General features: G+C 44.8%; 3 protein-coding genes and 5 non-coding genes across 12 annotated transcripts; 7 read left to right on the top strand and 1 right to left on the bottom strand.

Annotated features, from left to right (window-relative positions):
- The first annotated feature begins 2 nt into the window (after nt 1–2).
- Nucleotides 3–5,820, top strand: LOC6554681. The gene is made up of 4 exons (XM_001981934.3): nt 3–317; nt 393–2,002; nt 2,061–2,184; nt 2,240–5,820. Exons 1-4 carry the CDS (start codon nt 189–191, stop codon nt 5,603–5,605), a joined length of 5,229 nt encoding a protein of 1,742 aa, XP_001981970.1. The 5' UTR covers nt 3–188; the 3' UTR covers nt 5,606–5,820.
- LOC6554680 (multidrug resistance-associated protein 4) lies at nt 5,633–13,247 on the bottom strand. Of its 2 annotated transcripts, none has more exons than XM_026976147.1 (8): nt 13,035–13,247; nt 10,776–11,032; nt 10,554–10,685; nt 10,309–10,493; nt 8,413–10,244; nt 7,466–8,348; nt 6,704–7,400; nt 5,633–6,646 (listed from the first exon to the last, which is right to left on the bottom strand). In XM_026976147.1, the coding sequence occupies exons 2-8, from the start codon at nt 10,958–10,960 to the stop codon at nt 6,337–6,339; spliced, it is 4,224 nt and encodes a 1,407-aa protein (XP_026831948.1). In that variant the 5' UTR covers nt 10,961–11,032; nt 13,035–13,247; the 3' UTR covers nt 5,633–6,336. The 2 variants fall into 2 exon arrangements, with proteins under 2 accessions (XP_026831948.1, XP_001981969.1); XM_001981933.3 differs by having other exon boundaries at nt 10,776–11,009.
- Nucleotides 13,248–13,849: 602 nt separating this feature from the next.
- LOC6554677 (extended synaptotagmin-2-B) lies at nt 13,850–26,211 on the top strand. Of its 4 annotated transcripts, none has more exons than XM_026983930.1 (11): nt 18,711–18,836; nt 19,385–19,464; nt 20,957–21,440; nt 21,496–22,047; nt 22,103–22,273; nt 22,854–22,951; nt 23,967–24,015; nt 24,074–24,250; nt 24,319–24,750; nt 25,117–25,620; nt 25,890–26,211. In XM_026983930.1, the coding sequence occupies exons 2-11, from the start codon at nt 19,460–19,462 to the stop codon at nt 25,977–25,979; spliced, it is 2,562 nt and encodes an 853-aa protein (XP_026839731.1). In that variant the 5' UTR covers nt 18,711–18,836; nt 19,385–19,459; the 3' UTR covers nt 25,980–26,211. The 4 variants fall into 4 exon arrangements, with proteins under 4 accessions (XP_026839733.1, XP_026839731.1, XP_026839732.1 ...); XM_026983931.1 differs by lacking the exon at nt 22,854–22,951 and adding an exon at nt 22,506–22,591; XM_026983932.1 differs by lacking the exons at nt 18,711–18,836; nt 19,385–19,464; nt 22,854–22,951 and adding exons at nt 13,850–14,232; nt 22,506–22,591.
- Nucleotides 24,939–25,010, top strand: Trnad-guc. Its single transcript has one exon. It is a non-coding gene; the product is annotated as a tRNA-Asp (tRNA).
- Nucleotides 25,744–25,850, top strand: LOC6554678. Its single transcript, XR_046885.1, has one exon. It is a non-coding gene; the product is annotated as a U6 spliceosomal RNA (small nuclear RNA).
- A 132-nt stretch (nt 26,212–26,343) lies between the features above and the next one.
- LOC6556361 lies at nt 26,344–26,450 on the top strand. The gene has a single exon (XR_046980.1). It is a non-coding gene; the product is annotated as a U6 spliceosomal RNA (small nuclear RNA).
- A 373-nt stretch (nt 26,451–26,823) lies between these two features.
- Nucleotides 26,824–26,930, top strand: LOC6556362. Its single transcript, XR_046981.1, has one exon. It is a non-coding gene; the product is annotated as a U6 spliceosomal RNA (small nuclear RNA).
- A 411-nt stretch (nt 26,931–27,341) lies between these two features.
- LOC6554676 lies at nt 27,342–27,448 on the top strand. Its single transcript, XR_046884.1, has one exon. It is a non-coding gene; the product is annotated as a U6 spliceosomal RNA (small nuclear RNA).
- The last annotated feature ends 142 nt before the right edge of the window (nt 27,449–27,590 follow it).

Below are 27,590 nucleotides of genomic sequence, written 5' to 3'. Positions count from 1 at the left end.
TGCTACTGCTGACATATTTAAAGAAATGTAATTTCTAGTACATTAAGTTATACATCTACGGTCACACTGCCGCTTGGGAGGAATTTTTGAAGATGTTGGTTGTTTGATTTTACGCTCAAACTCGTTTCGATTTCTACGGCGTAAATGCTGCCCCATATACGAATATACTACATATATTGATAGAGCAGATGGCTCTGCAAGTAACAGTGAATGGGAAGTTCGGGGCCAACTTGAGGAGGCCCATCGGACCACTGGACGATCCAGAGCAAGTGCGCAAAGATCTCGAGAGTGAGCGTCGCATAACCCGTTTGAAGCAGGTAACTGGGCCCTTGGGTTCCGAGCCCATTGCGCAGTAATTGTAAGACTAATCGTGACCCAATTTTGACACCCAGGTGCGTGAGAAGTCCAACCACCTGGCACGCCAGATACGCGAGGATGTGGCTGCCGAGAAACGGCGTCAAATCGACAAATTGGAGCAGGTCAAGCAAAAGGAGCTGAATGCGTGGCGTGACCATGTTTTGGTCAAAAAGCACCAGGACTACCGTTCGGCCATTTTCCAGGTGGGCGCCGCCCATCGCGCCGCAAAGGAGGAAAACGAACGCATCGAGCAGCAGAAGCAAGAGAGAATCGAGAAAATCCGAAGGTGTCGCAAGCAGGCCTTGAAAAGATCGGGCAAAGCTAGCGTGGAGTTGCGAGCCACTAACGTAATGAATCTGAATGCGGAGGGACGTGCCTCGGCGGGCACACAAACGACCGTTTTGGAGGACAAAGAAAATCGACTGGAGAGTGGATGTAACAAACCCTGTTGCAAGGGCAAACGCAAAAGGACAACCAGCTGCGGATGTGCCAGCACCGATGGCGAGGAGGAGAAGGAGGATGACGCATCCTCTCAGGACGACTCATCCATCCTGCTCAGCGAGAGTCCCGTCAGCAATCGGCGTCTCCAGAAAACTCCCCCCGTAATCCTGGACGTGGAAATCGAGGAAACCATTTCCGAAACCCACAAGAATCCTGAAGGTATGGATATAAACGATAGGTTCATGCAAACCAACCGCAAATTCAGCCATGTCGTGAGACCCAGTGATGATGAACCCCAACGGCGGCCGAGATTTACTCAGATCAGCGATTTGGTAAGGAAAACTACTACTACCATACGAACTGGGCCAACTCAACGAAGGGAAACAGATCCTGCTCCATCGGTATCTGTACCGCCTAGTCCCACCAAATCTCTGCCAAGATCGCCCAGGAAAGCTGTAGAGCGTGAGGACCCCGTTCCTGCTCCCCCACTCAGAAAATCCCCTACTAAAACGGGTAAAGGATCCCCCAAGAAAACCGCGACGGCACCACGTAATCAGCCGACAGTAAAGAGACCGGGTTTAAAAATAAATCCAGCACCTGCCAAGGTGATAGATGCGGGCATACAAAGAGGTCAGAAGGCCAAAGCTCCAGCTACGCTGCCCAAAGTAACAGCAATACAGGAGCCAGCAGGGGAACCTTCCCGAAATCTTCAACCGATTCCAGAACAGGCTATGCCACCCATGCCAAATCCGCCATTGACCCATTGTTATCCCATGCCGCAGAATCAGCCATACATGCATCAGTATTCTCAACATCCGATGCAACCATATGCGATGCCATACTCAATGCCATTCCCCATGCAAGCCCAGTTTCCACAACCTCACCCGATGTATGCACCGCAGCAAATGATGCCGAATCAGCCAGCGGTACGCGTTCCCGCTGTTACTGCTCCACCGAGCACTGCTACGCACTCCACTGTATCCACCACCACATTTACCACGTCCACGCGACAGGACCCAAAGGCGACTCAATCGGGACGTGTTCAGTTCTACGATCATAGCAATAAGTACCATAGAACGTACGAAGCTCCAACACAGTCGGTGCAGTGCAATGAGAAGGATGCCACCCAAATGACCGCTATGGATCATGCTCGCATCGAGAACCAGCTGAGGGAACTGCGGGAACAGGAGCTAGACAAGCTTAGGTAGTAGGCAACACACAATGAATTTATATTAATGAATACTAATAACTCATTCTAATAGGAAAATCAGTAACGATCGTGGTCAGAAGGCTCTTGAACGCGAGCAAGTGCGTCGAGATTGTGCTGAATTAACGGAAAAGCTGGATGCTTTAACCCAACAGCAACCGCAGCTCTTGCCAACCGATGTAAGGGTATCAAATATTTCTTCCTTTAAATAATAAAAACTTATTTTCCCACCAGGCTAACATTATACCTAGCCATCGGTTCGCGGATGCGGCTGTCAGGCGAGAGCAGAAAATGAACGAGGCAATGGAAGAAATGCTGCTTCGTCCGGCCATCATCACTTGTCCCGAAGTGCGCACCAAACCAACTCCACCAAACTCGTCGCGTAGCAAACCGAAAGCTCCGGTGTCACTCAACGTGGGTGAACCTCCTGTTCAAATGGGACGGGATAAACTTGGCAGCACGGAGAGCTGCTGCTCCATCCTCCTCGACTACGTTGATGATCAAAGCAAGCAGCTCAAGTCGGACCTGAAGGCAGAGCAGTCAAACTCACTGAAATCGATGAGACTAAAAAGTTTGCTTGAGCGCATTGAAAGAATTCGAGTCCAACTGTTGGAGGAGCTGAAGGCGGGCGAGACAGCTGGATCAAAGGGTGACAACGCACAGGAATTGCATAATATACGTCAGGAGCGAGCTGATATTCTATCGGAAAGAACGAGGACTTTGAACGAACGAGAATCTGATTTGCAACAGAAGGAGGCTATTCTGGAGCAGCGTCTAAGAAAATTCTACAAGGAGACAAAAAGTGCAAAATCCAGTGAGGGTGAGCAGCCAAAAGCGACCGCAAAAGAAGACAGTCCAGTAGAGATCATTATTAAGGTGAGGAGCGACGGTACTGTAAAGCAATATGTACCGAGGGCTAAATCCAAAGCCAAAGCCAAGACCTCAACTGTCGATAATGAAAAGGATGTGCCGCTGGGCTCAACTGGGAGCACACCAATAGACGATGCGGAAAAGCAGACGGAACAGGATCACGGAAAGCGGCCATTTTCACAGGATCAGCGTCAGATATCCATTGATTCCAACTCCACCGCCTATCGCAGTCTACCGCCAGTAAGCTATAAAAATTTGAACTCGGGAGTTCCTTCTGCTCCGGCGGCTCCCGTGTCTGCTCCATTACATCCCATGGTTGTTCAATACATAAATCGTCTGCTGGGAATGACCCGCCAAAGTATAGATGAGATGGGTGTTAGTTCCTCGTATGTGACCACACCCTCGACGTCGGTGATCAACTCATCGAGAAACGTAACGCCTTGTGCCGAGCCTGAAGCAGGAAGAACAGAAAGGGATCAGGATGAGGAGACAGTGATAAACGAGCAACGGGTGGAAAGGGTGCAGACCTTCATTGCAGACAATCGCAGCCTAATCGATGATTTGGAAGCATCAATACGTTGCCAGCAGCAGATGCAAAGGGAGCAACAGTCGCAGGACACAGAGAGAAGTATGCGCGCCTTCGATCAAATATGGAACAAGCGCTTGGCCAAGAATCAAGAAGATTGTCAGCCAACCAACAAAGATAAAGAGCACAAAGCGGAAAAGACGCATGGAGAAAGGCCGACTGCACAAGGAGATAGGAAACATATGTCAGCTCAAAAAGAAAACGGCAGAGCTCCTGCTGCTCAAGAAAGGGAGCGGCAGCAGCAATCACACGGTGCAGTGCAACAAAAAAGAGGGCAAAAGACGATGAAACAAGGTCATGGAGGGGTATCGTTAGGCTTGCCTGCCGATAAAAGCACAAACCGCTTTGCGCCCGAAAAATCGAAATGCCAATCTACCAGCGAAGATTCCTCTGCTCGAAACATGGAACGCTATGCGCAGCTCACAGAGAATTGCACCCAGCGGATCGCCGAACTGACGGAGCTGATCACGAAAGTGCGCGAGGAGAAGCAGCGACTGGTGGAGGTCACCCTCACATCGAACAGCGATGGCGAGCGCCAATCCACCGAATATTTTGAGCTCCCAACTGGACAACAGCCAACGAGATGCCGAACATTGTCCGATCGCAGCGATTCTCAAACGCCATCGACCTCGGAAGCCTTGCCGCTGCAGAAGCACAAGCCGACAGCAGCCAGCAGGGATAGTGGCATCGCGGACTCGCGTCCAATAACGGCACAGGGGCAGGTTTGTGTCGATATGGAACCCATCTCGCTGGGCTCCTCAACGCAGAACACAACAGCACGTGGCCGGATGAAGGCTCCGCCGGCCACGATTCGCCGGTATAGTCCTCAACTAGACGCCGATGACCTGGCGCACGAGCTGTCGACCATCACAGAAGTGGAAACGCCGGGACAGTCAAATATCGTGGCCGCCACACCGTTGCCCAAGCCGTTTCCCAGCTTTGATCAGTATGCCAGAGAACTGCAGTTGGATCTGTCGCGGTTGGATGCTGATCAGAGCCGACGGCTGCAGGGCGAATTTAATGAGTTGATCCACGTGATCAACCAGCGCACTCAAGGAACGGACTACCGTGAGTTTCCAAGCATTAATGCCTATCTTCATAACATGACTAGCACCCAAATCCACCTGGAGATAGGTCAGGATGCAGATCAGGCCACTCTGTCGCCGGGTGAACTGTTGCGTCAGCTGCGTGTGGTCAATGATAATATCCAAGAATTCCCCAAACGCCGGGAATACTTTGAGAAACTTATGGCCAAGCAACCAGCAGATCAGAGGGAACTAATAGACAGTGACCGATTAGACCATGATTCTTCGGATTCATTCAATATAGAGGAGGAACTCCGCCAGCGGAATATTCTGAAGAACTCTTTTCGACGTGGCAATGCCACTGACACCACATTGACGGGTCGGGAGGTGGCTAGCAGTACGCGGCGGGAAAGCGTCGCCCCGCAAACCAACGATCAGCCCAACGAGAGTGGCATAGATCCTCTCTCCGGCAGCAACTTTTCCAGCGACGGGGATCAGAGAGGTGACTGCTGGCATACCACAATGCATCAGAGGCAACAGCAGGTGGATGAGTTGTGCAGCAGCACCTCGGCCTCGTCGCCAGAACGACGGCCACGAAAGTCGCGGCTACGTGGAGGGCACGACCGGAGTTACAAGTCCAAGGAAGATTCCACAGTGCAGGATGCGAGTCAAATAGGAAGATCCCTAAACTTGAGGGAATTTCTTACCCGTGAGCTTCTCAAACATCGAGGGCACAGCGGCGACACCACTGAGAGTTCAGATGAGTCCTTAAGAGGACACTTTTTGAAGTCGGTCCTGCATTCGCTCTCCCCCAGCAACAATACGCAAACAGCGGGAGTGGGTGTAAGCCATGCCACCGGGGCAACCAACGACAGACAAAAGACATCCACACCAGTGGGATCATTCCTCTCCATTCCAGAGAAAGCCGGGTCCGTGAACAGCACCGGTTCTCAACTGTTCTCCGGGGAGAGTCGCATCTCCCTGGTAAACTATCCAGATGGAACTCCACCCATTCCTTATGAACAACAAAGCAAACTAAGTACAAATCAAACTCGCCAATCCCCAGGTCAAATAGGATCAGGTGTCAAGACATCCCATCGAAAGTCGCCTCGAAAATGATCGTCGAACATTTTCTCAATTCGTTTGTTTAGATTTTAAATTGTTTTATCCATTTTATGACAATTATTTATATTTTAATAAACTTTGCAATTATGTGTCCAAAAGTGACTATCAAAAACGATTGTATCAAATTCGCTCAATATGTTAAATTTAGAATTGTATTACCAATTTTTGTGAAACTTATTTATATTTTAATAAACTCGACGAATATTTATTAAATTTCTATCTAGAGTTTCAAGTACAATAGTTCGTTTTTATGAATATTTACTTGTAATAATGTACACAATATATATACAGTATATATCTGATGATCTAGCTAGTGAGTAGAGTAACCCACTGATCCTTTGAGGACCTCGGTGTTTCAGTTCTAGTCCGGAACCAGAATGTAAGTATCTTTGTCATGTCGTACGTAAACATCCGTTTCACTGGCGGTCTACAAAAAGTGGGTGGACAAATATTACAGTGTAGTCCCAGGTGGAGATTACATCTAAGTACAATACGTATAAGGCAGCACATATCTAGACTTTTCGTTAACAAACTTAACTAAACTAAGGAAATGAAACATTGATAACATAATATGTGTATGTGCACAAAAAAATCATTTTGGTACGGCATTTGTTTTTACCAGGACTCCTTTTCCATTGGGAGTCCTATAGCTGCATCCTAGAGCCATTATAAGCACCATATTTGGATAAATGCGATTTCCGATGGATATTTTTGGCAACCGCTTCTCACTCCTGGCGCTCATCTTCATCCTCGTCGCGATCTCGCTCATCCCGCTCCCTCTGCATCCTTTTGTGACTGTCACTGGCCGTCTTCTTCAGTGCTTCCGCTTCCCCTCCGGTTGCCTCTACCATTTGTCGGAGATGTCCTTGGGACTTCTTCAACAGCAAATGCGGCACATCGAATTCCACGGCTACACCAGCATCCATTACTATAATCCTATCCGAATCCATGACCGTGTGCAATCGATGAGCAACGGTGAGAACCGTGCACTGCTTGAACTTGTTGCGGATGGTGCGCTGGATCAGGGCATCGGTTCTGAGAAAATAGATGGGTTATTTCCAGAGAAATAGGAACTCTCGTTCGAGGACTCACTGCGGATCCACATTGGCCGTGGCCTCATCCAGTACCAGCACCTTGTTGTTTCGCAGAATCGCCCTTGCCAGGCAGAGCAATTGGCGCTGGCCCACGCTGAAATTGCCACCCCTCTCCGTGACCATGTAGTCCAGGCCGGGAATGGCTCCTCGCAGCTCCACATCCTCCAGAGCGCTCCACAGCTCGGCGTCTGTGTACCGCTCGAAGGGGTCCAGATTGTAGCGGATGGTGGCCGAAAACAGTACCGGATCCTGGGGTATAATCGAGATGCGGGTGCGCAGAATTTCCAATGAAATGGTTCCCGTCTCTATGCCATCGATGAGAATCTCTCCCTCGATGTGTGCCAGTCGGAAGAGAGCTCCAATTAGCGAGGACTTTCCGGCTCCTGTACGTCCGACAATGCCAACCTTCCAGCCCGCCTCAATGGTTAGATTCAGGTTCTTAAGCACCGGCGATCCATTTGGATCATAGCGACAGCTCATATTGCGGAACTCCACCTGACCACGGGTGGGCCACTGCTGCGGTGGCGTCTTCTCGCTCAGCGCCGGCTCCTGCTCCAGTTCGGTGTATTGCAGAACGCGTTCCACGCTGGTCATCTGCTGTAAGGATTCGGCCACCTGGCGCACTCCATATTGCACCATTCCGGTTAGGATCATGGCCTGGGCAATGGCCAAGCCTACGTTACCGCTATAAGTGGCTAAAAGAAGAAAGTATGACGATCAGTTTTGCTCTATTTAATTAGATAATTCGTATAGAACTCACTTTCACTGGAGATAATGAAGCTGAAGGTGACAGAGGTAAGGAAGACGCAACTGACGCAGTCCAGCCACAAGCCTAAAGCCGTATTCGCTGCCATGGTCAGTTGCCACACGCTACTGTGCACATCCTGCAGCAAATCAAACTCCTTGGCCACCACATCTTGCAACTGGCGGGATCGGATGATGGCCAGACCCGTAAGGGAAGCACTGAGATGGGAAAACACCGGACTGCGGCAGATGCCCTCCAATCGCTTCAGATCCTGCGATGGCCTCAGGTACAATTTCAGGATGAGCACATCCACAACGGCCACCACCAACATGGCGGCCACCAAAACCGGATTCAGTATACCAATCACAATCAGAATTCCAAACATCACCAGAGCGATCTGTATAAAATCCATCATGGCGCGCGGCAACATCTCATCAATGGCGCCCATATCCTTGGAGAAGCGATTCAGAATCCTTCCAGAGGGAGTGGTGTCAAAGAATCTCATGGTGGCGTGCAGGATGCAGGCAAACATTCGATCGTGCAGCACCTTAGAGGCATGCATGCAAATCTTGAAGAACAGGAAGCCCCGGAACGTGGTCATGATCACCACGGCGATGATCAGTGCACCGTATATGTACATGCACTCGAAGGTGGTGAAGGTAGTGACCTCTCCCTCCGACCGCAGATGCTCCTGCTGTGTCCAGATGTTGGCAAAGAAATCAGAGCTGCTGCACACCACCTGGGACATCACCATCACAAAGACCATGAAGCTGAAGCTCAGGAGAGTGCTGCCCGCATGGAAGTACTCGTACCAAACGCGGGGCGATATGCCGCCAGATGCTTGGGCCTCGGCCAGAGCATCCTCATCGACATCATCTTCCAGTTGCGTACTGTCCAACTGAAACGGGAAAAGCATTGTTTACATTAAGTGAACATAAAATGTTGGAACATTGCAAACCCACCGACTTGCTGCCATGTACCGAGCTGCTGTGTTTTCTCAACTGCTGATACCCATCTTTTACACCATCGATGAAAGGTATTTCCTCGTCGTCACTCTCCAGTGAATTGGAACCTAACGGGGATGATTGGTTGCGACTGTTTTCCGCCTCCTCCTCTTCCTCCTTGGGTCGCTCAAGGAGCTTTGCGAAGTCCAGATCACTGTTGACCAGCTCCTGGTAGGTGCCTTGCCTCAAAATCCTTCCTTGGTCGACAATCACAATAACGTCGGCCTCGGACAGGAAGTGCACCTGGTGGGTCACTAGAATGCGCGTCGCCTTCAGCTGGGCCAGTCGTCCTCTGGGTCCAATGACCTCATCGAAGAGATGCCTGCCCACATGCGCATCTACAGCACTTAGCGGATCGTCCATCAAATAAATCTGGGCGGGCTTGTAGACAGCTCTGGCCAAGCTGATGCGTGCTCTTTGGCCTCCGGATAAGGATGCTCCGCGCTCACCCACAAGTGTTTTGTCTCCATTTGGCAGTTGGTGGAAATCCGTGGTGAGGGCGCAACACCGTGTTACCTCCTGGTAGCGCTTCTTATCAAACTCCTCACCGAAAAGGATGTTATTTCGCACCGATCCCGTAAAGAGCCATGGTTCCTGGGCTGCATAGGAGAGGTCACCCTGTATAAATACTCCTCCATCGATAACTGGCAGTTCACCCAGGAGTAACTGGAGGATGGAACTCTTTCCGGCTCCCACCGGCCCAATCACAGCGCACAGTTGGCCCTTCTCGATCTGAAGATTAATGCCTTGCAGCGTTCTCTGTGGCTTCTCCGGATCCCAGCTGGCATTAATGTCCTTGATGGTCACTGCTCTGGAGTCTCCCCCTTCCTGATCTCGCTTATGGGTAAGTCCTTGAGTGCGTTCCTCACGTCCCTCGAGCATAAGGAAGTCCTGAATCCGACGCAGCGAAACCAAAGCTTCTGCTCCAAAACTGACCGCTAGCGGATACCAAATGGCAGCCACCAGTTGCAGGATGTTGTAGTAACTGGCGGCTGAGAATACAAAGTCAGCGGTTATGGGTTGGCCCACTAAAGCAGCCGCTGCCAGGGTGATGTACAACGTGGAGCGCTCCGTGAACACCATGGTGCTGAGGTAGAAGCCACGCAGGTAAGATGCATATCGGATCTGCTTGATCTCGCTGCGTCGAGCTTCGGCCACCACCGCCTGGAACGGTTTCTCCCAGGCGTACATCTTGATAACCTGAATGCCCTGCACCAGCTCGTTCATGATGCCCACTCTTGCGTCCGTTCGCTCCGCAATTCTCATCCGCAGCACAGAGGTTACCTTGCTCAAGGCCGTCTGCACGGGCACCGTTTTTAGCAGCAGTCCAACTACTCCCACGATCGCTGGGGCGCCAATGCTCAGCCAAATCAGGTAGCAAGTGAGCACCGCCTGCAACGGCATAATCCAGATCCAGTGCATGAATATAAAGCCATAGTCCAAGCGATTCACGTCATTCGAGAGCAGGTTGATAAGGTAACCAGCTGGCGTCTGACCAGCCGTTTTCATCGAGAGCCGTAGGGTTTTCCTGTAGATCAACGAGCAGCAGGCTATTCGCATCCGGGCACCCATCAAACGCTGGCGGAGATCGACGTGGTGCAGCAGGAAGCAACCGAACAGCGTCGACAGAACCAGGATGGCGCCCAGACTGTACATATCGTTCCACATGTATTCGACGGTCCGATCCATGATGCTTCGCACAGCGGTTGCATTGTGGTCCACAGTCTCTACTGGAGGTTGTATCGGCTCCCTGAGGGGACCCCCTTTGTCCAGGGAATTGGGGGAAGAGGCTGAAATATGCATAAGCATGATTAATTTGTATATTTCCATTACGATTGATATTCCTTTGTTTACCATTCCCTGGAGATCCGCCAGAAGCGGCGACAGCCTGACTCAGCACATAGTTTTCAATTGCCCGTGCAGTTCGATTTAGGGAATCCGATATCGAATTATCATTCACATCGAAATTTCTTACTTCCGCAATAGAATTTTTTTGGAACTGAATCAACAGCTGCGCAAGAACAGCTGGAATCAAGGTTCTGAAAAATAGATATTTTTTTTAATTACACATGACGAGTTTAATTCAATCTCCAACTCACTTGATCACTATGTAGATTAGGCATATGAGGCCATTGATGATCGTGGGTCCTAGGAAACAGCGGAACAGTGCGTTTGTGAGATGGGGCTTCTGTTTCTTGCGGTGGGATCGCTCCAGTTCCTTAAACCATTGACTGAAAAATGATCACAATTAAGGAATGTTTTAGTCAAACTGTCTTAGTGTTTTTTGTCAGTTGATGAAGATGTTAAAACTCAATACTTACTCCTCCAAACGGTCACCCAGCTGTTCGGATCGATCTTCCTTGAGACATTGCGTCAGGTGATCCGTATTCAGGCCTCTGCGAGATCCTCGATAAAGTAAGGGTATAGCCCAGGCAAATATTAGTTGTGAAAATATATTTGCATTCTGTCGCGGGTTTTTCCGCGTTGGCTTTGCACTACTATCCATGCTATCATATGGGTGGATAGCTCTCGTCTAGATCAGAAAATCCGTCGGCCTGCAATCGCAAATAAGCCACAACTAAACTCATGTTAAATAATTAAAGGCTTAAAGATAGAATGCAGCAGCTATACTCGCCATTAACACCAGCTAAATTACATGTTCTAATTGAGTGTATAATGTGGATCACAATTAAATTTAGAAACTGATTAAAACATTTACAAACACATATATAATGCCTTTAAAAATGATTTCAGTCTATGACTTTCAAATAACCAATACATACTGTATTCGCCCGCATTCGAATGTCTTTATCATGTTTGTATGTCGTAGAAAACTAGTTGATTGCGCGGAGACTAGACTAGTAAGAGCTTCTTTCTTATCAGCGAAGACCTTGACCAATAAAAGAGTCTGTATTATGCATAAAAGCAAAAGTTCTATATGTTCTTTATCTACCATATGGGAATATAGTATATTTTTTAATAGACTATAATAGATCATAAGCTAAAGTTCTATGAAGTTCTATGTGCAACGAGAAGCGAAGTTAGTTGGAAAGAGAAAATGAGCACTCAGATTTCGTAAGCCACACCCTATTTAGATAAGTTTTATGAGGAATTTCAGGATGCATGGATCCAACTTTGCTCAGCATAGAATTGACCAGGGTCAATCACACGATATCGGTCGTTAGCCCAATGCCTAATGGCTATTTGCCTTGTCTGTAACTGATAGCATGCGACAGGGGCAGCGTAAATCAAAACGCATCCACTCGACACTTGCACATCTTCGTATGACAATAATCATAATTTTTATTAATTGGCAAGCAAAAGTCCAGAGACCTTCTCAGATAAGCACGACCGGTATTTGGACACGTATTTCTGTTTATAACTACGGATGTTTTTGCATTGAGGTTATAGGCCAGACGAAATTTTGACCCAGTTGCTCAAAGCGGAAATTTCACTTTTCAAATTAAAACTTTTGTAGCTAACTTCACAAGTTTGCAGTTGTGGTGGAGCTATTGACTGGGAAATTTCCATGCTCCTCAGTTGCTCATTGTGTAATATCATTAAAGCACTAATATTGTTCATTTCCAACGCCATTTAAATGCCGCTCCCATTTTCGAATTAATAGATCTAAATTGTCTGAGCGCAGGCATTTAATAAAATGTGACCACGCCAATAGATAGAAAAACGTGCCGTACATCTTCCCATTTCGATTAAAGCAATTAAAAGTACTGAAACAATGTTTTTTGCCTTTCAAAGCTAACTACTATACAGATTTTCATATCAGCTAGAAAGTGCCGTCATTTTTATCACTCCCGTTATCTTCGCTGTGGCTTGAAATTAAGAATTGTAATTATATCAGACACATGCGGAATTTTAATGTTGTTTCAATTGTTTAGAACGAGTTTTGTAAGCAACAACCGTGACAGCCAATTCGGAGTTTTAGGTTTCATAAATATTTCCAACGAAATCTAATTTATGACCGCGCTAAGTAAACACAGATAGGCACATAACGAACAGATTGTAAAACAGTGATTAATTTATTTTTACCGGTATCGTCAAGTTACAGTGAAGCATCGAATGGTGGGACTCACTAATTAGAAATTCGGGCTACAGCAGAGGTAGAGGTTAAAATTTGTCTAATCAATTTGAATTCAGTTCTTTTTCGCTAACAAAGTGGTCCATATTATTGAAGCTGCACTGTATATATCTACATGTCTATATTATACACGAGCACTGGGCTAATCGGAATGCGACCCCACCGGCAAACAAGTGGTTGTTTGGTGGAAATTCCAATCGCTTCCAGTGCCGCTTTGCACATGGAAAGTGTTCCACACTAGGCACACAATGGTAGGAACTAAATTTAATAACGGTTAATGACGTAAAGGCAAAGGAGAATTACAGCAGACGCCGATATAACAGCACATTGAACCACCTAGACGGCCATCGAAAACAAGAGGGAAAGCGCACACAATCATGCAAATCGGCAGGTCACATACATATACATACGCCACTTATTACGCGACATACCGACTTCCAAATTTTACAATTCACCGTTAGGTTTATTCACTAATGACACTTACTTGAGCTATCAGAGCATTAATCGGTTCCCACGACTGTTCTCTATTATTGTACCACTCGAAATGGTAGCAATGGAGCAGCACGTGCAGAAATAGTACGAACAAAAACGCCAACTCACGCACACTCACACACTCCACACACGGACCAACGAATGCGCACCCGTACGCGAAAACACAACCGCCTCCTTCAACAGTTCGGCACCGAATGAAATGCGTGTATCCAAATCTAAGTAAGAGAGGGCGAGAGTGGGAGTAGAGGGATAGAGAGGGAGAGTGAGAAAGACAGAGGGTGTGAGTGGGAGAGAGAGGCGGAGGGAGAGAGACGGAGTGAGACGAAGAATGAGAGGGAGTGAGAGACTGAGAGACAGGGAGAAGAGAGAACAAAAGCTTTTTATATGTAAAAAGCCTTTAGCTTTTGACATGTTATGTATAAATGTGTAAAATGTACATTGTTAGAGCAAATCATTTGCTTTAATATGTTTTAAATATGAATGAATTATGTAATGCTTACTTAAATATTTCAGGAACTTCTAATTACACTTATAATGTGTACTAGGAGCACTTACACCATTTCTGATCAATACAGCTGCACAACATTTGATGTCCTTAACCACACACCCCCACCCCCCTCTCAGATTGTGTAAACACGCGCCGCAACAGTTGTTCTATTTTGGCGCCAAAAATAGCAGAGAACGTAAACAACAAAGCTCGCTCTTTCGCTCAATTGAGCTCTTGAAAACCTGGTTGCAGGATGTAGGTCAACCACTGCGTATGAGTGATATTGCAAAGGCAATAGAATTTCGCTTTCAGTTACCGCACTTTCAGTTGTGCGACTCGCGTACAACGGGACACTCAGCACGGCTAATGTGAAAATCCAGGCGTATGTTTTTCCACAAGCCTGCGGAGGAAATTCGCGCGCGACTTTTCCGAATCAATACAGAAACTTGAGTGCCGGGCAGCAAAATAAAAAAAAAAAAACGCAGTAAAAGAAAGGAAACATTACTAGAAAGGGGCCGCACAATTGAATTTTATTTTTGGTAACCCATTGACATTGTTTGCCAAAAAGGCAAGTGACTCTCAAACTGGGCAAAGGCTCAACGGAAAATGAGACCACTGTAAATGTCCTTTGAAAACTATTAACTCCCTAAATATTCTGTTGTTCAAGTGAAGATAGTTAAACACATAAATCAACCAGCTTGAGGTAAGCTAACGAAAAGTGCAAGTTTAAAATCAATTCAAAATAGTTGTTTTCAAAAACCGAAATTAGCCAAATTTTGGTCTGCAACCTTATGTTTTTTTTTTGTGTGTAACATTAAAAATGCAAAAGTCCTAAGTGGCGATTTCCTCAAGTTCACCTGCGAAAAGGTTTGGCTCTTATCGCTACTCTAGAGACTCTCCCATTGGTTTCATTCAACTTGAAGCATGTAAATTACACATACGCAGCGTTGTCCCAGGCAAAGTTTCACTAAAAAAAGTATAAAACGCAGTGTGTCAAGTGACAGAAAGAGCTGTCACAGTAGAAGGGTTGACTTTGGTAGGCATTTGAAATATTTATGAAAACCAGCGCGCTTCCATGAAGCCTTCAACTGTTTTTTTTTTTATTTTTCTGCTGCTCCTCTGTTGTTGCTGCTGCTTATCCTTTATTTTTCGGTGGCAGCCTTTCGCACTCGACATCAAGGGTAATTAAAATGTGGACACATTACGGCGGCTCCGGTCCTGTGGTTGTGGTTAGCCCCTCGCAAACACACTGACTGGGATATCCTTGCAGCTGGTGACGAGTCAGGCAAGGGAAAAAGTTTAGGATTTGCGTTTGGGTTAAGTTCTTCCCCCAAAGTGGAACGCTTTATATGCACCGGGGAATGGGACTGGCTGAAATGCTCTCGGAATTCTCCTGCCCGTATAATTAAACAAATACTTTAATTAGACAGATAGTTTAACACTGCGTGCTCAGACTAAAAGTGTGATGATGTGTGACCCACATGAAACCCACATGAAATAGTTTAAAAGGCAAGGATAGCTTGAAAGTTTTGACACTGAAATTCAGGCACGTGCTTCTTAATTATATATGTGTAAAATCCTAATAAAAATTTAAAATAATATACTATTACCAACGGATTAAAGTATTTCTGCTGAAAGATAAAATCGACCTATAGATTGTCCAAAAACACTTCGTTTTATGAGCCATGAATTGCAAATCCTTAATGGAAGTTGTATATTCGAAACTAGTCTCCCGTTGCTGGTTTTTCCTCAAACAATCCTTGACATTGTATCCTTTGAACCTACCAAGCTACATTAATAATCGGCTGCCTTTTCGGCTACCATTGTTTTTTTCCTTTTATTGCCGCAATCAACGATTTCCGTGCGTGTTTCTTCACTTTAGTGTTGGAGTCGAGGACGGCATTTCGGGGCAATAGCCAGTTCAGAAAAAATAGAAACAAGCTTGTGTTTAATTCATAAGGCAAAAGGCATTTGTACTTAGATAGCCAGTTGTGGTCAGTCCGGCGAACGACATTAAAGCCCAATAATGGATTCGGATTACGGGAAGCAAACACACAGATACAAAGTCTGAAACATGGCTTGAATGGAGGATAATTTAACGGGCGAGACTTTAATTTGCAGTTGCCTGTTTGCCCGACCCCATGTCAGTTATTTTATATGTATCCCCGAGGCCGCTTTACGTTAACATCATCTGCATATAACAACTTGGCTAAAGGTCTTTTTTGGCTAACCACACGTAGTCAAAAGAAAAGTTTGACATGCCTGGCGAAAAGAAAGACTTTAAGAAAGGACCCAAAACATTTGGCTTTGTAAAGAAATTTACCTGTGCCATGAAAATGGCTAAAACGTGTTCGCCCGAGTTCCACACGAGTGATTAGAATGTTTTCACGAAATCTTTGAAAAACACTACAGAAAATGCAACAATGTTAAAGTAAGTTTAAATTGCGTGTTTTCTGATTGAATTGCCAGCTGTGGAGCCTTGAATCTCCATTGGCTGTAATTCCATTCTGACCTCCTTAATGTTTCCCTTAATGTATCTAAGAGATTTGTCTGCAATCAATGTTGTTTCCGATACACAAATAAAAATGAAAGTGATTCTATAAAATTGTATTAAGCAAGTACAATGGGTTTTTAAACATTTGTGTATTCAAATCTTTCGGAACCCGTTTCAGTAATATATACTGTTGATATACCTCGATAATCTTGTTGATCACACGATAAATGTCTGCAATAAAAAGCCAAATGGTTCTATAATATTCTTTACGTTTCTCACTGACTGCTCGACCTGCTGCACATAATCAAAGTTACTTTTAGTGGAGCAGGTCTCCCAGGTTTCCATCGTTTTGCTCGACTGGAGGCGCTCCATAAATCAAAGGCCGTGTGACGCAATTTTCTTGCAAACTCAACAGTACAAAAAGTAGAATATTCCCAATTTGTTTACATTGTTCGTTCAATAAAGTCAAGGCGTCGACATCGTGCGACCTCGATTACCGCCCGGGAATTGTCTCAGCTTAGTTTTATACCCGTTATACGAGTAAAAGGGTATACTATATTCGTTGAGAAGTATGTTACAGGCATAAGGAAACGTTTCCGACTATATAAAGTATCTATCTTCTTGATCAGGATCAATAGCCGAGTCGAACTCAGGATCTCAGGAACTACAAATGTTGAGATTAAGCATGCAGCTTCCAGAGACATAGACGCAGATCAAGTTTGTTTCCAAATGTTGCCACGCCCACTCTAAACCCCACAAGCCGCACAAAACTCTCACGTCCGCCCTTTTACCAAATTAAGTTTTTTTGAATTTTATTACCTTTTCCCCAATTTCTACCGATATTCCAGAAAATGTTGACATTTCTCGTTTGCACTTTCACTAGCTGAGTGACGGGTATCTGATAGTCGGGGCACTCGAATATAGCATTCAATATTGTGTTGAATTAAGTTTTATGGCACGCTGATGGGGCGAAAGTTTTATTGCCAGCCGCTGGCTGCCACGCCCCCCAATAATGTGGGTTCAAAGTTGAATAACCCCAACGGAACTCGCATGATTTTAGGCAAATCAGAGCAGGTTGAATAAAATATTTAGGGGCAATTAAATGGAGGCACGTGGGTGTAAATGTTACTTCACTTACTTTATTTAGAAGGATGCAGGATGAGAGTGTGTATATTCACGAAATTTCCCTCAGGCTTCATTGTGTCATTCATCGGGAATATGAGAATACGTTTTCTTGCTTCACCGGAAAGGAGCAACTAACATCCGCTTGATTACCGACTACACAGAGGAAAAATACTAAACCTGAAATGTATTAGATGTAGGGGAAAAATATAATATTTTGTATAATTTTTTATAAAAAACCGTATTAATATTTAAGCATTTGGTTGCTTAGTATCGTCCTAAAAATGCTTGAATAAGAGCATATTAAAAACATGTGTTTTCATGTATGAATAATGTTGTGCATGAAACATCAATATGCTTTTTATAGGTTCTTTAAATGAGATACTGTGACCCTGGGCTATATTAATCACGGAAAATTGACGGAATTTCGCGGATAAAATTTCTTTGTGTGTGGGGACACGGGGACCCACACGACATCCGACATCCGCTGGCTCCATTTGCCTGCCAGCTGCCTTCGTCCTTGGGCAGAGTTCTTCTGCTCTCCTGCATGTCCTGCAGCCAGACAATGTGTGCATCGGTGTGCGTGCGTGGGTGGCTGGCGATGGACAAGTGTGGGTGGGTGTTGAAGGCCATGTTCAAGTACGCTCTTCCTACCGGACACACTTTGTTTGCTTTTGATTTGCGCTTTTTCGTGGTGCAGCACCACCTCAATTCGCTCGCTGCCTTTGTTTACCTTTCGATTTCACATCGATGCATTAAAAATGCATATGCCATGATTATTACACATACGCCATGTGTTACGCAGCCATTTGATATTTATGAAAAACGGGACGGAACGGAATCGCGCAACAAGGCGGCAAGCAGGCAAACCAAACAAAATGCCGCTTAATCCTCATTCATGGCTGCCCACTTTCCGGGGTTTATTACGCCCGTGTGCGTCATCCGGCAGTGGCTCTCAAACTGTTTTGCTAATTACCCAACAACACAGCCTAGATTTTATCTCATTTGCCAGTGAGTCAGGCAGCAGAAAGAAAAAAGCAGGCGGCTAACAATAACAATTAGCACTTGACCCAGGACCAAGGACAATCAGTCCAATTACACTGGTCAGCCCACGAGTGGAAAGCAGATCGTCACACACAAATCGTTACATAAAACTAAACTAGGTTACCAACCTACTTGTTTCAACTGATAATCCCCAACATGGATATTTAAATCATACTTATCTACAGCTACAAGTTGGTACATTTCTAGCATTCCTTGTTTCATAATTAATCATTCCAATCGAATGCGGCTTAACAAAAGCACTGAGGTGCTCATTAATATTCAGATTAATAGTCGCGCAAAGAGGTCCTTTTGTGGGCGCAACCTTGTTGTCCAGGAGCCTCTGATGGGGAACCATGGCGCCAAGGATCCCGCAGTGCTGCTGCTGCTGCTGGTGCTTCTGGTGCTTCTGCTGGCTGCTGCGGAAATGTAGCTTCCACTCAAGTAGGGGAGCTTTGACTCAAAGGCCCCAAAGGCGAGAGATTCTTCTAGTGGCTGGGGCTCCGAGAATTGAATTCAATTCAATTTAGTTCCGAAACGCCGCTCACAATGAAAAGTCGCTGAATTCGCTCCGTTTATTACGGCATTTCGAATAAAAATATACTGAAGTGAAGTAATCAGGTCTATTACAAATTGGTTCCGAGCTCTCGGTGCGTATAATCAGTAGAATTTCTATGTTTTCAATGTGTAATCGAAATGCGGATGTCTTTTTGAAAAACTCATTTGTTTACTCCGGAATATAGAACTTGATAAAAATATACAAAAACATTGTCGGCGGGCTGAGCGATATATTCGCCCCTCAATGTACAAGTATATGCAAATACGTATTTAGTTGGCTTTCCTTCGGTGTGGTTTTTGTGTGTGAATATTAAATGAAAGGAATTTTAGCTCCGACCAGCTATCTAAATATGTTCAAAGAAATGCATAATTTTCAAATAATTGCAAAGGCTACAAATGTTCTATCAAAATGTTTACGTTACGAAGACCTATACAGAAATGCAAAGAGAAAGATTATTAAATGTTGGACTATTTATAGAAAAGTCAAAATCCGAAACGGCTGATACGAGTATATGACATATGATAAAATGCACACGTACAGTGATTAAAAGGCAACAAATTGGAGTTGAATCTCTTTAATTTATTCACGAAACCATCTTGATGGCTGCACACTTAATTGAAAACGAAATCTTTATTTCAGATGCACACAAATTGTCCCAACCCCCAAATATCATAAAAAAGCCAACACAACACAAGTGAGACCACAACCTAAGCGATGAGGTGATGCCACAATTAATTTATTTATTTATCATTTATTTATGCACATTTACACGACACAAGCGACATACTCACTTACTACTCACTCAAGTATTCCAAACATTCACATGCCAGACTACGTCATCGCCAAGAAACCTGAAGAGCAACAAAAAAAACTGAGTTTGAGCAAAACAAAAGAAAAAATAAAATAAAACCACGTTCAGTTCAAGTTCTTGGCAATGGCAAGTAGTCTCCCCATCATTTTTGAAGGCAGACAAGCTTTGGCAGCCAGTCTAGAATTAAGTTCCTCTCTTGAATTCGGGTTTCGGCTCTCACTCTTAGTTGCAAACACGTATAGTATACGTATTTTGGATGCCACATTTGGGGGCAGGAGGCTGGTGGCTATTCAACAGGTGCCCATCAGCTCAGAACGAGATGTAACAATTCCCCAGCAGTTAAAGTTGAATTAGCAAAGCTCGTAACCGGAGAGGGTGTCCCTCCATTTCGGAGATGGAAAATCCAACCTCCCGCCTATTTGGGCACTCCAAGAATTCAGCTTAGTGAACAATTTTGCGGGCGGCTTTGTTGTTGGCAGCTAACAAAGCGTCAAAAAGCGTGAAATGCTGAGGTTGTAAATCTCTTGAAAAGTTTGGTTTTGTGCGATTATTCAAGTCAAGGTTGCACATGAAAGTTGTATGACCCGCTAAAAGAAAATTACGGCTATATCATAATGAATCCCCAGAGCCACCGCATGAAAACGAATGAAAGGTAAACAATGAGATATATTTTCTGGGAAATTTGAATAAAGTCAACAGCTGCTGCTAAGCGTTGAATAATTAAGGCAGACGCGAAAATAAAAGAAAAGTTTGGGGGAAATGTGAAATACACTCGGAAAACTGTGGAAAGTTTGGAGGCGAAATAACATCAAGAGCTATTCACTTACTTACAAAGAAACTACTAAATGCTGTCAAATTATTTAATTATAATTATATATATAACTTACTATAGAAAACGAAGAGAAATAAGTTTTCTTTTCCAAAGTTTGAATAGGTAACTCGATACCCTCATACTTTCCTTTGTGATAAGCAAACTTCCCAACAAAGTTGCTCTACCCTCGATGGAAATGAAAGCTATTTTGTGTATCCACTCAACAGGTAACTCGGTGGGTGGTGAAGCCCCATTAGAAAAGTCGTAAAATTGTGTCAATTTACCCCACCCACACGGCGTATGAGCAATGCGAGACTCTATTAAAGAAGTGAAAAATTAAGCTACGCAAACAAAGTGTTCATAAACGTTGTGTATATTATAAATGAATCGTAGAGAGTCGGTGAGGCATTTCAAGATCACATTTCTAGCTAATAGCACAATATAGTATGACATCATCACAATCATGAGCATTGAGTTCGACGCCGGCTTCTTAGCCGGCAAACGCTAATGAGTCAGCTTCCCAGGGAGCTTTGGTATCGAGAATATCTGTTCCAGATGCTCATGAGTGTGTATATTTAAATGTTTGCAGCGATAACAGTCCATCGGTGCCCTTGGCGGAGTTCACCATCCCACCTGATCCCACGGAGACCGAACCCTTTGTGCCCCTGGTGGAGGCCAAAAAAATGAGCGAATCCCCAGTGGTGGCGCCGGCCACGCCCACCGGCAATGGCACGCCGCCCACTCAGACGGCAAATGGAAACTCAACGGTGGCCACAAAGTCCGTTTCCGACGATGACAGCATTTTCTCCGTGTTCTACACGCTGGGCAAGAAGGTGGCCATTGTGGGCTCCATTTATCTGGTGGGTTACATGGGCTGGTCGGTGGCCTGGCTAATAGCACCGGTCATCCTCTCGGTGGCACGCGACCAGTTGGCCAAGACGTCGGAGAAGAAGCGCGACATTGCCAAGGCCTCGGCTTTGGCCTCCGAGAAGGACGTAATCCTGGCCAGAATCGACGAGCTGCCCGCGTGGGTCTACTTTCCCGATGTGGAGCGCTGCGAGTGGCTGAACAAGGTGAGCTTCTGCTAAGAACTAGTTTCCAGTTACTATGTGTACGAGTATCTTGCAGATCCTGAAGCAAGTGTGGCCCAATGCCAATCACTTCGCACGCACCCTGGTGAAGGAAACCATCGAGCCCAACGTGGCTCTGGCTCTGGCCAACTACAAGATGAATGGATTCCGATTCGATCGCATCATACTGGGCACCATTCCACCGCGAATCGGAGGTGTGAAAATCTACGACAAGAACGTGGATCGCAACGAGATCATCATGGATCTGGATCTGTTTTATGCCAGCGATTGCGACATCAACTTCTATTTGGGTGGTATGAAGGGTGGCATCAAGGACTTTCAGATCCATGGTTGGGTGCGTGTGGTGATGAAGCCCCTGATTCGATCGATGCCCCTGGTGGGCGGACTGCAGATCTTCTTCCTGAACAATCCGAATATCGATTTCAATTTGGTGGGAGTGATCGATTTCATGGACATGCCCGGTCTGAGTGACTTGCTGCGAAGGATCATCGTGGAGCAGATTGGCAATGTGATGGTGTTGCCAAACAAACTGCCCATTTCACTGAGCGAAGAGGTTTCGGCGGTGGCCCTGAAGATGCCCGAACCAGAGGTGCAAAGTGTATATAATTGTTCGTTATTTTTTATACATGATTGGACATTTTCAGGGCATCCTGCGCATCCACGTGGTCGAGGCCAAGGATCTCATGAAGAAGGACATCAGTGTGCTGGGCAAAGGCAAGTCCGATCCCTATGCCATCATCAATGTGGGCGCCCAGGAGTTCAAGACCCAGATCATAGACAACAATGTGAATCCCAAGTGGGACTACTGGTGTGAGGTACGTATTCTGTGGAAGATTACGGCGTGGATTCCACCGGATCCTCTGCGCTTGTTGCCTTGCTTTTTGTAGTCTGCCGATGTTGTCGATTGATTGCTGCATGATACAATCCAACACAAAAACCACATATTTATTGCATAATAGTTCGTTGTTTTGCCCTTCTGTTGGTTTCATTTTGATTTTCATTCCTTTATCATTATACTCGATTACTTTGTTTGGCGCCTGAACGCAGGCTACTGTTTTTATTCAAATGGGTCAATTTGTCGAGATTCAATTGAGGGACTCGGATGATTCCAAGAAAGACGAGAACCTGGGCAGGTAAGCAATATTTTCATTTAACTTTTTTGAGTTACCACACCAACCACACCCTACCCACACCCACCCCCTAAAAAACCGAGTGAGTAATGCTTGTTGAGAGCTCGTTTTCGCATGAAATGCAGCCTGAAAATGAGAAGTGACCGACTATTTTCCTTGAGTTTCGTTCCGTTCCGTTTCGCTTTGCTCTATGGATTAAGTACTTTTTGGCCAACTTTCTCTGCCACCACCAGAAACACACACTCACACACTTTCGTTTTTCTAGGCGTGTATTTTTACCACCATTGGTCACTATATTGGGTTTTCTTTGTGGGACTATGATCAGACTATGCCAGGTGTACAGAGCGATGATGTATTGGGCAGGTTGTATTGCCGCATGAAACTGCATTCACAATCCGTTTGCTTGTTCTATCTTGGTTGATTTGATTATCTCTTGATTTTCATTTATGTTCTGAATACGACTACTAACAAGCACCAAAAAATGCGAACACAGCGAAGTGATGAGAAATTGGCCAATCGACCCAAATAGTTTGATTAAACAAATAGCAATCGACTTGTGTTTACTTATTGTTTCGAACACTTGTGAACTTAACCTAGTCTAAAACCGCATATAAGGTACATTAATATACAAATTTCATTTGCTGATGCTCAGAATTGGTTTGATTGGTATTGTAGTTTCATTTAAGCTGTAGTGTAGTGTAGCTACATTTTGAACTACTCGTATATGAAGTAAATTTGATTACTAAGAAATTCTCAACACTGTCGCAATACCGACCTAATATGACTCCATTGTACTAATCTGCATGCCCTTTGACACCTGTTTTTGAACCACAAGCAAAAGCTGAAGCACTTTGAACCACAGACACACAATGAAACAAGAACCACCGGCATGCCAATGACCATTTTTGTAGTTAGATTCGACCTTGTAAATAGCCCACCCGAATTTGGACCGTAGTTTGTGTAGATCTTGAGATTTTGCGCTACAACTAACCATTAATAATGCGAAAATGTCTTTTAACTTGCTTTTGGTTCGAACGCTGAATGGAGCAGGCTGTGGTCGAGGTCTCGCAGCATGCCATACTCGTGCTCAGACTTTTTGACTGGGACCGCACTAGTGATGACGAGTCGCTCGGCAGGTTAGGCAATCCCATCTATTTGATTGATTGATTGATTGAACACCAACGCGCACCCACAAGAACATACAAGAAAAACAGACCAACTCTTGCCCCAATAACATCCCCTAACAAGAACTCCGAACGAGATACCGCCAAACAGCTTGAGTTTTAAGGGAACCCGTTGAGATTTTATCATTTACTTTTTCTTGACATTAAATCATATTTGCTGCGAACTAATTTAACCTTTTACCCATCGAAAATAGAGCCAGCATCGACATTGCCAGCGTGATCAAGAAAGGCGTTGTGGATAGTGTAAGTAATTAGAAATTTCGAACTCTCAATGTGTACCAAATAATACGCTTAATAATAGTGGCTCACCCTGGAAGACGCCAAGCATGGACTTCTTCATGTCCGCCTGCAATGGTACAAACTCACCGCCGATCCCAATGATCTGCAGCAGATCTTGCTGGAAACCCAGCTCCTACGCGTGACCAGCATGAGTTCGGCGGTACTCAGTGTATTCATCGATTCAGCCAGGCATTTGAAGGTGGGTTTGCTTAAAAATGAATTAATGAATAAATCACATGTTCTATTAAATGAAACATCCACTCACAGCAAGCTCGATCCAGCTCCAAGCCCGATCCCTATCTGGTGTGCAGCGTCAACAAGCAGAAACAGCAGACTGCGATGATAATGCGGGATGACTCCCCCGTTTGGGAGCAGGGCTTCACCTTCCTGGTCAGCAATCCCGATAACGAGAGTCTGAACATCAAGATCTACGACCAGAAGACCGGAAACGATATCGGCCAGTATACCTACACGCTCAGCACGCTGCTCAAGCAATTTAATATGGAGGTCATACAGCAGCCCTTCCAACTCCAGAAGTCTGGCCCGGAATCGAAGCTCTACATGTCGCTTTCTCTGCGCATTTTGAAGCCCGGCGAGATTGACAAGGAATCGGATGCCCTGGAGCAAGTGGCGGCCCTCACACGCAGCAGCTCCGTGAAGACCCCAGATGTGGCTGCAGTTTCTCCACCAGCACTTAAGGTGGGTTAGGTCTTCAATAGACCTTAATTGAAATAATAGTTGCTCAGAAGATAAGCATGTAGAATTTCATAGTATGGCAAATCTTAATCCTATGAAAGTAACTATAATAGTTCCTCTTAGAACGAAACAGAAACTGACTTTGTGTACAACCTCTATAAGAATTAGTTTTCGATCGACCGTTTTCAAGGTCCTCGATAGTATAGTGGTTAGTATCCCCGCCTGTCACGCGGGAGACCGGGGTTCAATTCCCCGTCGGGGAGAATCGTTGATTCTTTTTTTCCTTTTTACTGGTTAATATAAACAGTTATTTTTAATTTAGTAAAACAATGTAAATTATTGAAAATGTAATTTGGCATTGCCTTTTAGGAATCTCAGGCATCCATCAAGCGTTTGTCCGCCGAGTCGCCCATCAGCGAAGAAGATCCTGTGGCGGCTACGAAGGTCTCCCCGGCCATGTCCGCCTCCACCTCCAGCGAAAAGCCCATCAGCGAGCTGGCCACCTCCGTGCTGACCCACCGCTTTCCGGACTCCACCTCCTCACCCGGCGAACACGGCCTGGGACGGATGCAGTTGTCGATCCGCTACAGCGCCCAGCGTCAGAAACTAGACGTGACCATTCACAAGATCCAGAAGATACCACTTCGCGATCCCAGCAACATCCCCGATCCGTATGTAAAGCTGTACCTGCTGCCTGGACGCACCAAGGAGTCGAAACGCAAGACGAGCGTGATCAAGGACAACTGCAATCCGGTTTACGATGCATCCTTTGAGTACCTGATTTCCATTGCCGAACTCAGGCAGACGGAACTGGAGGTGACGGTGTGCACACAAAAGGGATTCCTGTCCGGCGGCAGTCCCATCATTGGCATGGTAGGTACCGGAAAGCAACCCCTAACACATACACACCCCGTACGTCCTTCGCATCCCTATGATTCCCAAGTACTTGTTCAGCAAGAGTGCCGTATAAATAGAAAAGATACCCAGTTGAACTTCGTTCTTGCTTCGGCAGAACATATACTAAAATTGGAACGATACAGAGAAGATTAGCATGGCCCCTGCGCAAGGATGACACGCAAAATCGTGAAGCGTTCCACATTTTTTTGCCACATCTACAAGCGTTTTATGTATTTTTATTTCAGCTGAAAATACCTCTGGATGACGCCGAGATTACCACACAAACCGGCTTGAATTCTTGGTTCGACTTGCAGCCTGAAATACGGCACGAGTAGGAGACGCGGAGTCAAATGCCGAATGCAGAGTCTCATTACAGCACAATCAACTCAAGAAAAACTCGACACTTTTTTACGAATTGCACTTAAATCCTTTTTTATTCGTTATGTATACTTTTTTGGTCCCTAACCAAAACGAAACCAAACTCTCTTAGTCGTGCCTCTATATTTAAAACTATCAATTTATTATAGTCAATAAATCGAACTGTGTTTTCAACATACAAAAAATAAGGAACTTTGGTTGTAGAGGCCAATTTGGAAATCTTTAACAGAGGGCTCTCAAGACCATTTCAAATTCTTCTAATTCCCAACTACTTTTTCCTGAGGTGGTTAATTTATATAGGTACCTTTTCATTCCTACTTCGTTCTTGCTTATGCAGAACATATACTAAAATTGGAACGATACAGAGAAGATTAGCATGGCCCCTGCGCAAGGATGACACGCAAAATCGTGAAGCGTTCCACATTTTTTGCTTACCTGCGATTGCTTTACCTTAACTTTACCTAACTCCAAAAACCAACTATCAATGCATATCTTTTATACATATACACGTATATTTACATTTCAGTACAAGAAATTAAACGAAAAGATTCCTTTAACACAAAATATTTACGTTGTGCCTTTAATTACTTTTTTAAATTTTATTTCAAGATTTTCAAGCCTTATAACATAGTTAAAATTCTACATTAATTTTACACAGTAGAATAAAACGCCACCTACTTATGCAAGCTGGGAAAATACTAGCTTGTGCCAGAGGGCGCTTGCGCTCTACTATTTTTATAATTCCCAACTTCTGTTTCTGAGTGCTGTTCGTATATATAGAGAAATTTTCAAACTTACTTCGTTCTTGCTTCGGCAGAACATATACTAAAATTGGAACGATACAGAGAAGATTAGCATGGCCCCTGCGCAAGGATGACACGCAAAATCGTGAAGCGTTCCACATTTTTTTGCTTACCTGCGATTGCTTTACTTTAATACCTAACTCCAAAATCCAGCTATCAATGCATACATATGCTTTATATACTCGTATGTTTACTTTTCAGTACAAGAATTTAAGCGAAATGGTTCCTTAAACACAAAGGAACATAGCTTGTTTGATAAAATTTATCTTTTACGTTTTATATATGGTGCCTATACTTAATTATTTTTTTAAATTTAATTTAAAATCTTTCAAGACTTAATAAATAGTTACAATTCTACATTAATTTTATACAGTAGAATAAGACGCCACCTACTCATGCAAACTGGGAAAATGCTAACTCGCGCCAGAGGGCGCCTGCGCTCCACTATTTTTCTAATTCTCAACTTATTTTTCCGGGTGTTTTTCGTATATATAGAAAAATTTTCGAACGTACTTCGTTCTTGCTTCGGCAGAACATATACTAAAATTGGAACGATACAGAGAAGATTAGCATGGCCCCTGCGCAAGGATGACACGCAAAATCGTGAAGCGTTCCACATTTTTTTGCTTACCTTGAGTTGGAGATGGACAATAAAATAAAAACATATTTTTTGTTTTTCTGCTTTCGCCAGTATTTATTATTTTTCATCAATATGTATTCAATTTGGTATGTATTTAGTAGTTGTAATATATAGACAATGGTTTT

Source organism: Drosophila erecta, unplaced genomic scaffold (genome assembly GCF_003286155.1).
Source record: "Drosophila erecta strain 14021-0224.00,06,07 unplaced genomic scaffold, DereRS2 tig00000000-arrow-pilon, whole genome shotgun sequence".
NCBI lineage: Eukaryota > Metazoa > Arthropoda > Insecta > Diptera > Drosophilidae > Drosophila > Drosophila erecta.
This window is presented reverse-complemented; position numbering and strand designations above follow the sequence as displayed.

Bases quoted from the DNA above. Each gene is read 5' to 3' on its own strand.
- LOC6554681 (XM_001981934.3), top strand. From the start codon at position 189: ATGGCTCTGCAAGTAACAGTGAATGGGAAGTTCGGGGCCAACTTGAGG. The intron at 2,003-2,060 runs GTAGTAGGCAAC...TCATTCTAATAG, and splicing joins CAGGAGCTAGACAAGCTTAG to GAAAATCAGTAACGATCGTG. The intron at 2,185-2,239 runs GTAAGGGTATCA...TTTTCCCACCAG, and splicing joins CGCAGCTCTTGCCAACCGAT to GCTAACATTATACCTAGCCA.
- LOC6554680 (XM_026976147.1), bottom strand. From the start codon at position 10,960: ATGGATAGTAGTGCAAAGCCAACGCGGAAAAACCCGCGACAGAATGCA. The intron at 10,245-10,308 runs GTAAACAAAGGA...TGCATATTTCAG, and splicing joins TGGCGGATCTCCAGGGAATG to CCTCTTCCCCCAATTCCCTG. The intron at 6,647-6,703 runs GTGAGTCCTCGA...CTATTTTCTCAG, and splicing joins ACGGCCAATGTGGATCCGCA to AACCGATGCCCTGATCCAGC.
- LOC6554677 (XM_026983929.1), top strand. From the start codon at position 20,171: ATGAATCCCCAGAGCCACCGCATGAAAACGAATGAAAG. The intron at 22,048-22,102 runs GTGCAAAGTGTA...GGACATTTTCAG, and splicing joins TGAAGATGCCCGAACCAGAG to GGCATCCTGCGCATCCACGT. The intron at 25,621-25,889 runs GTAGGTACCGGA...TTTTTATTTCAG, and splicing joins GCAGTCCCATCATTGGCATG to CTGAAAATACCTCTGGATGA.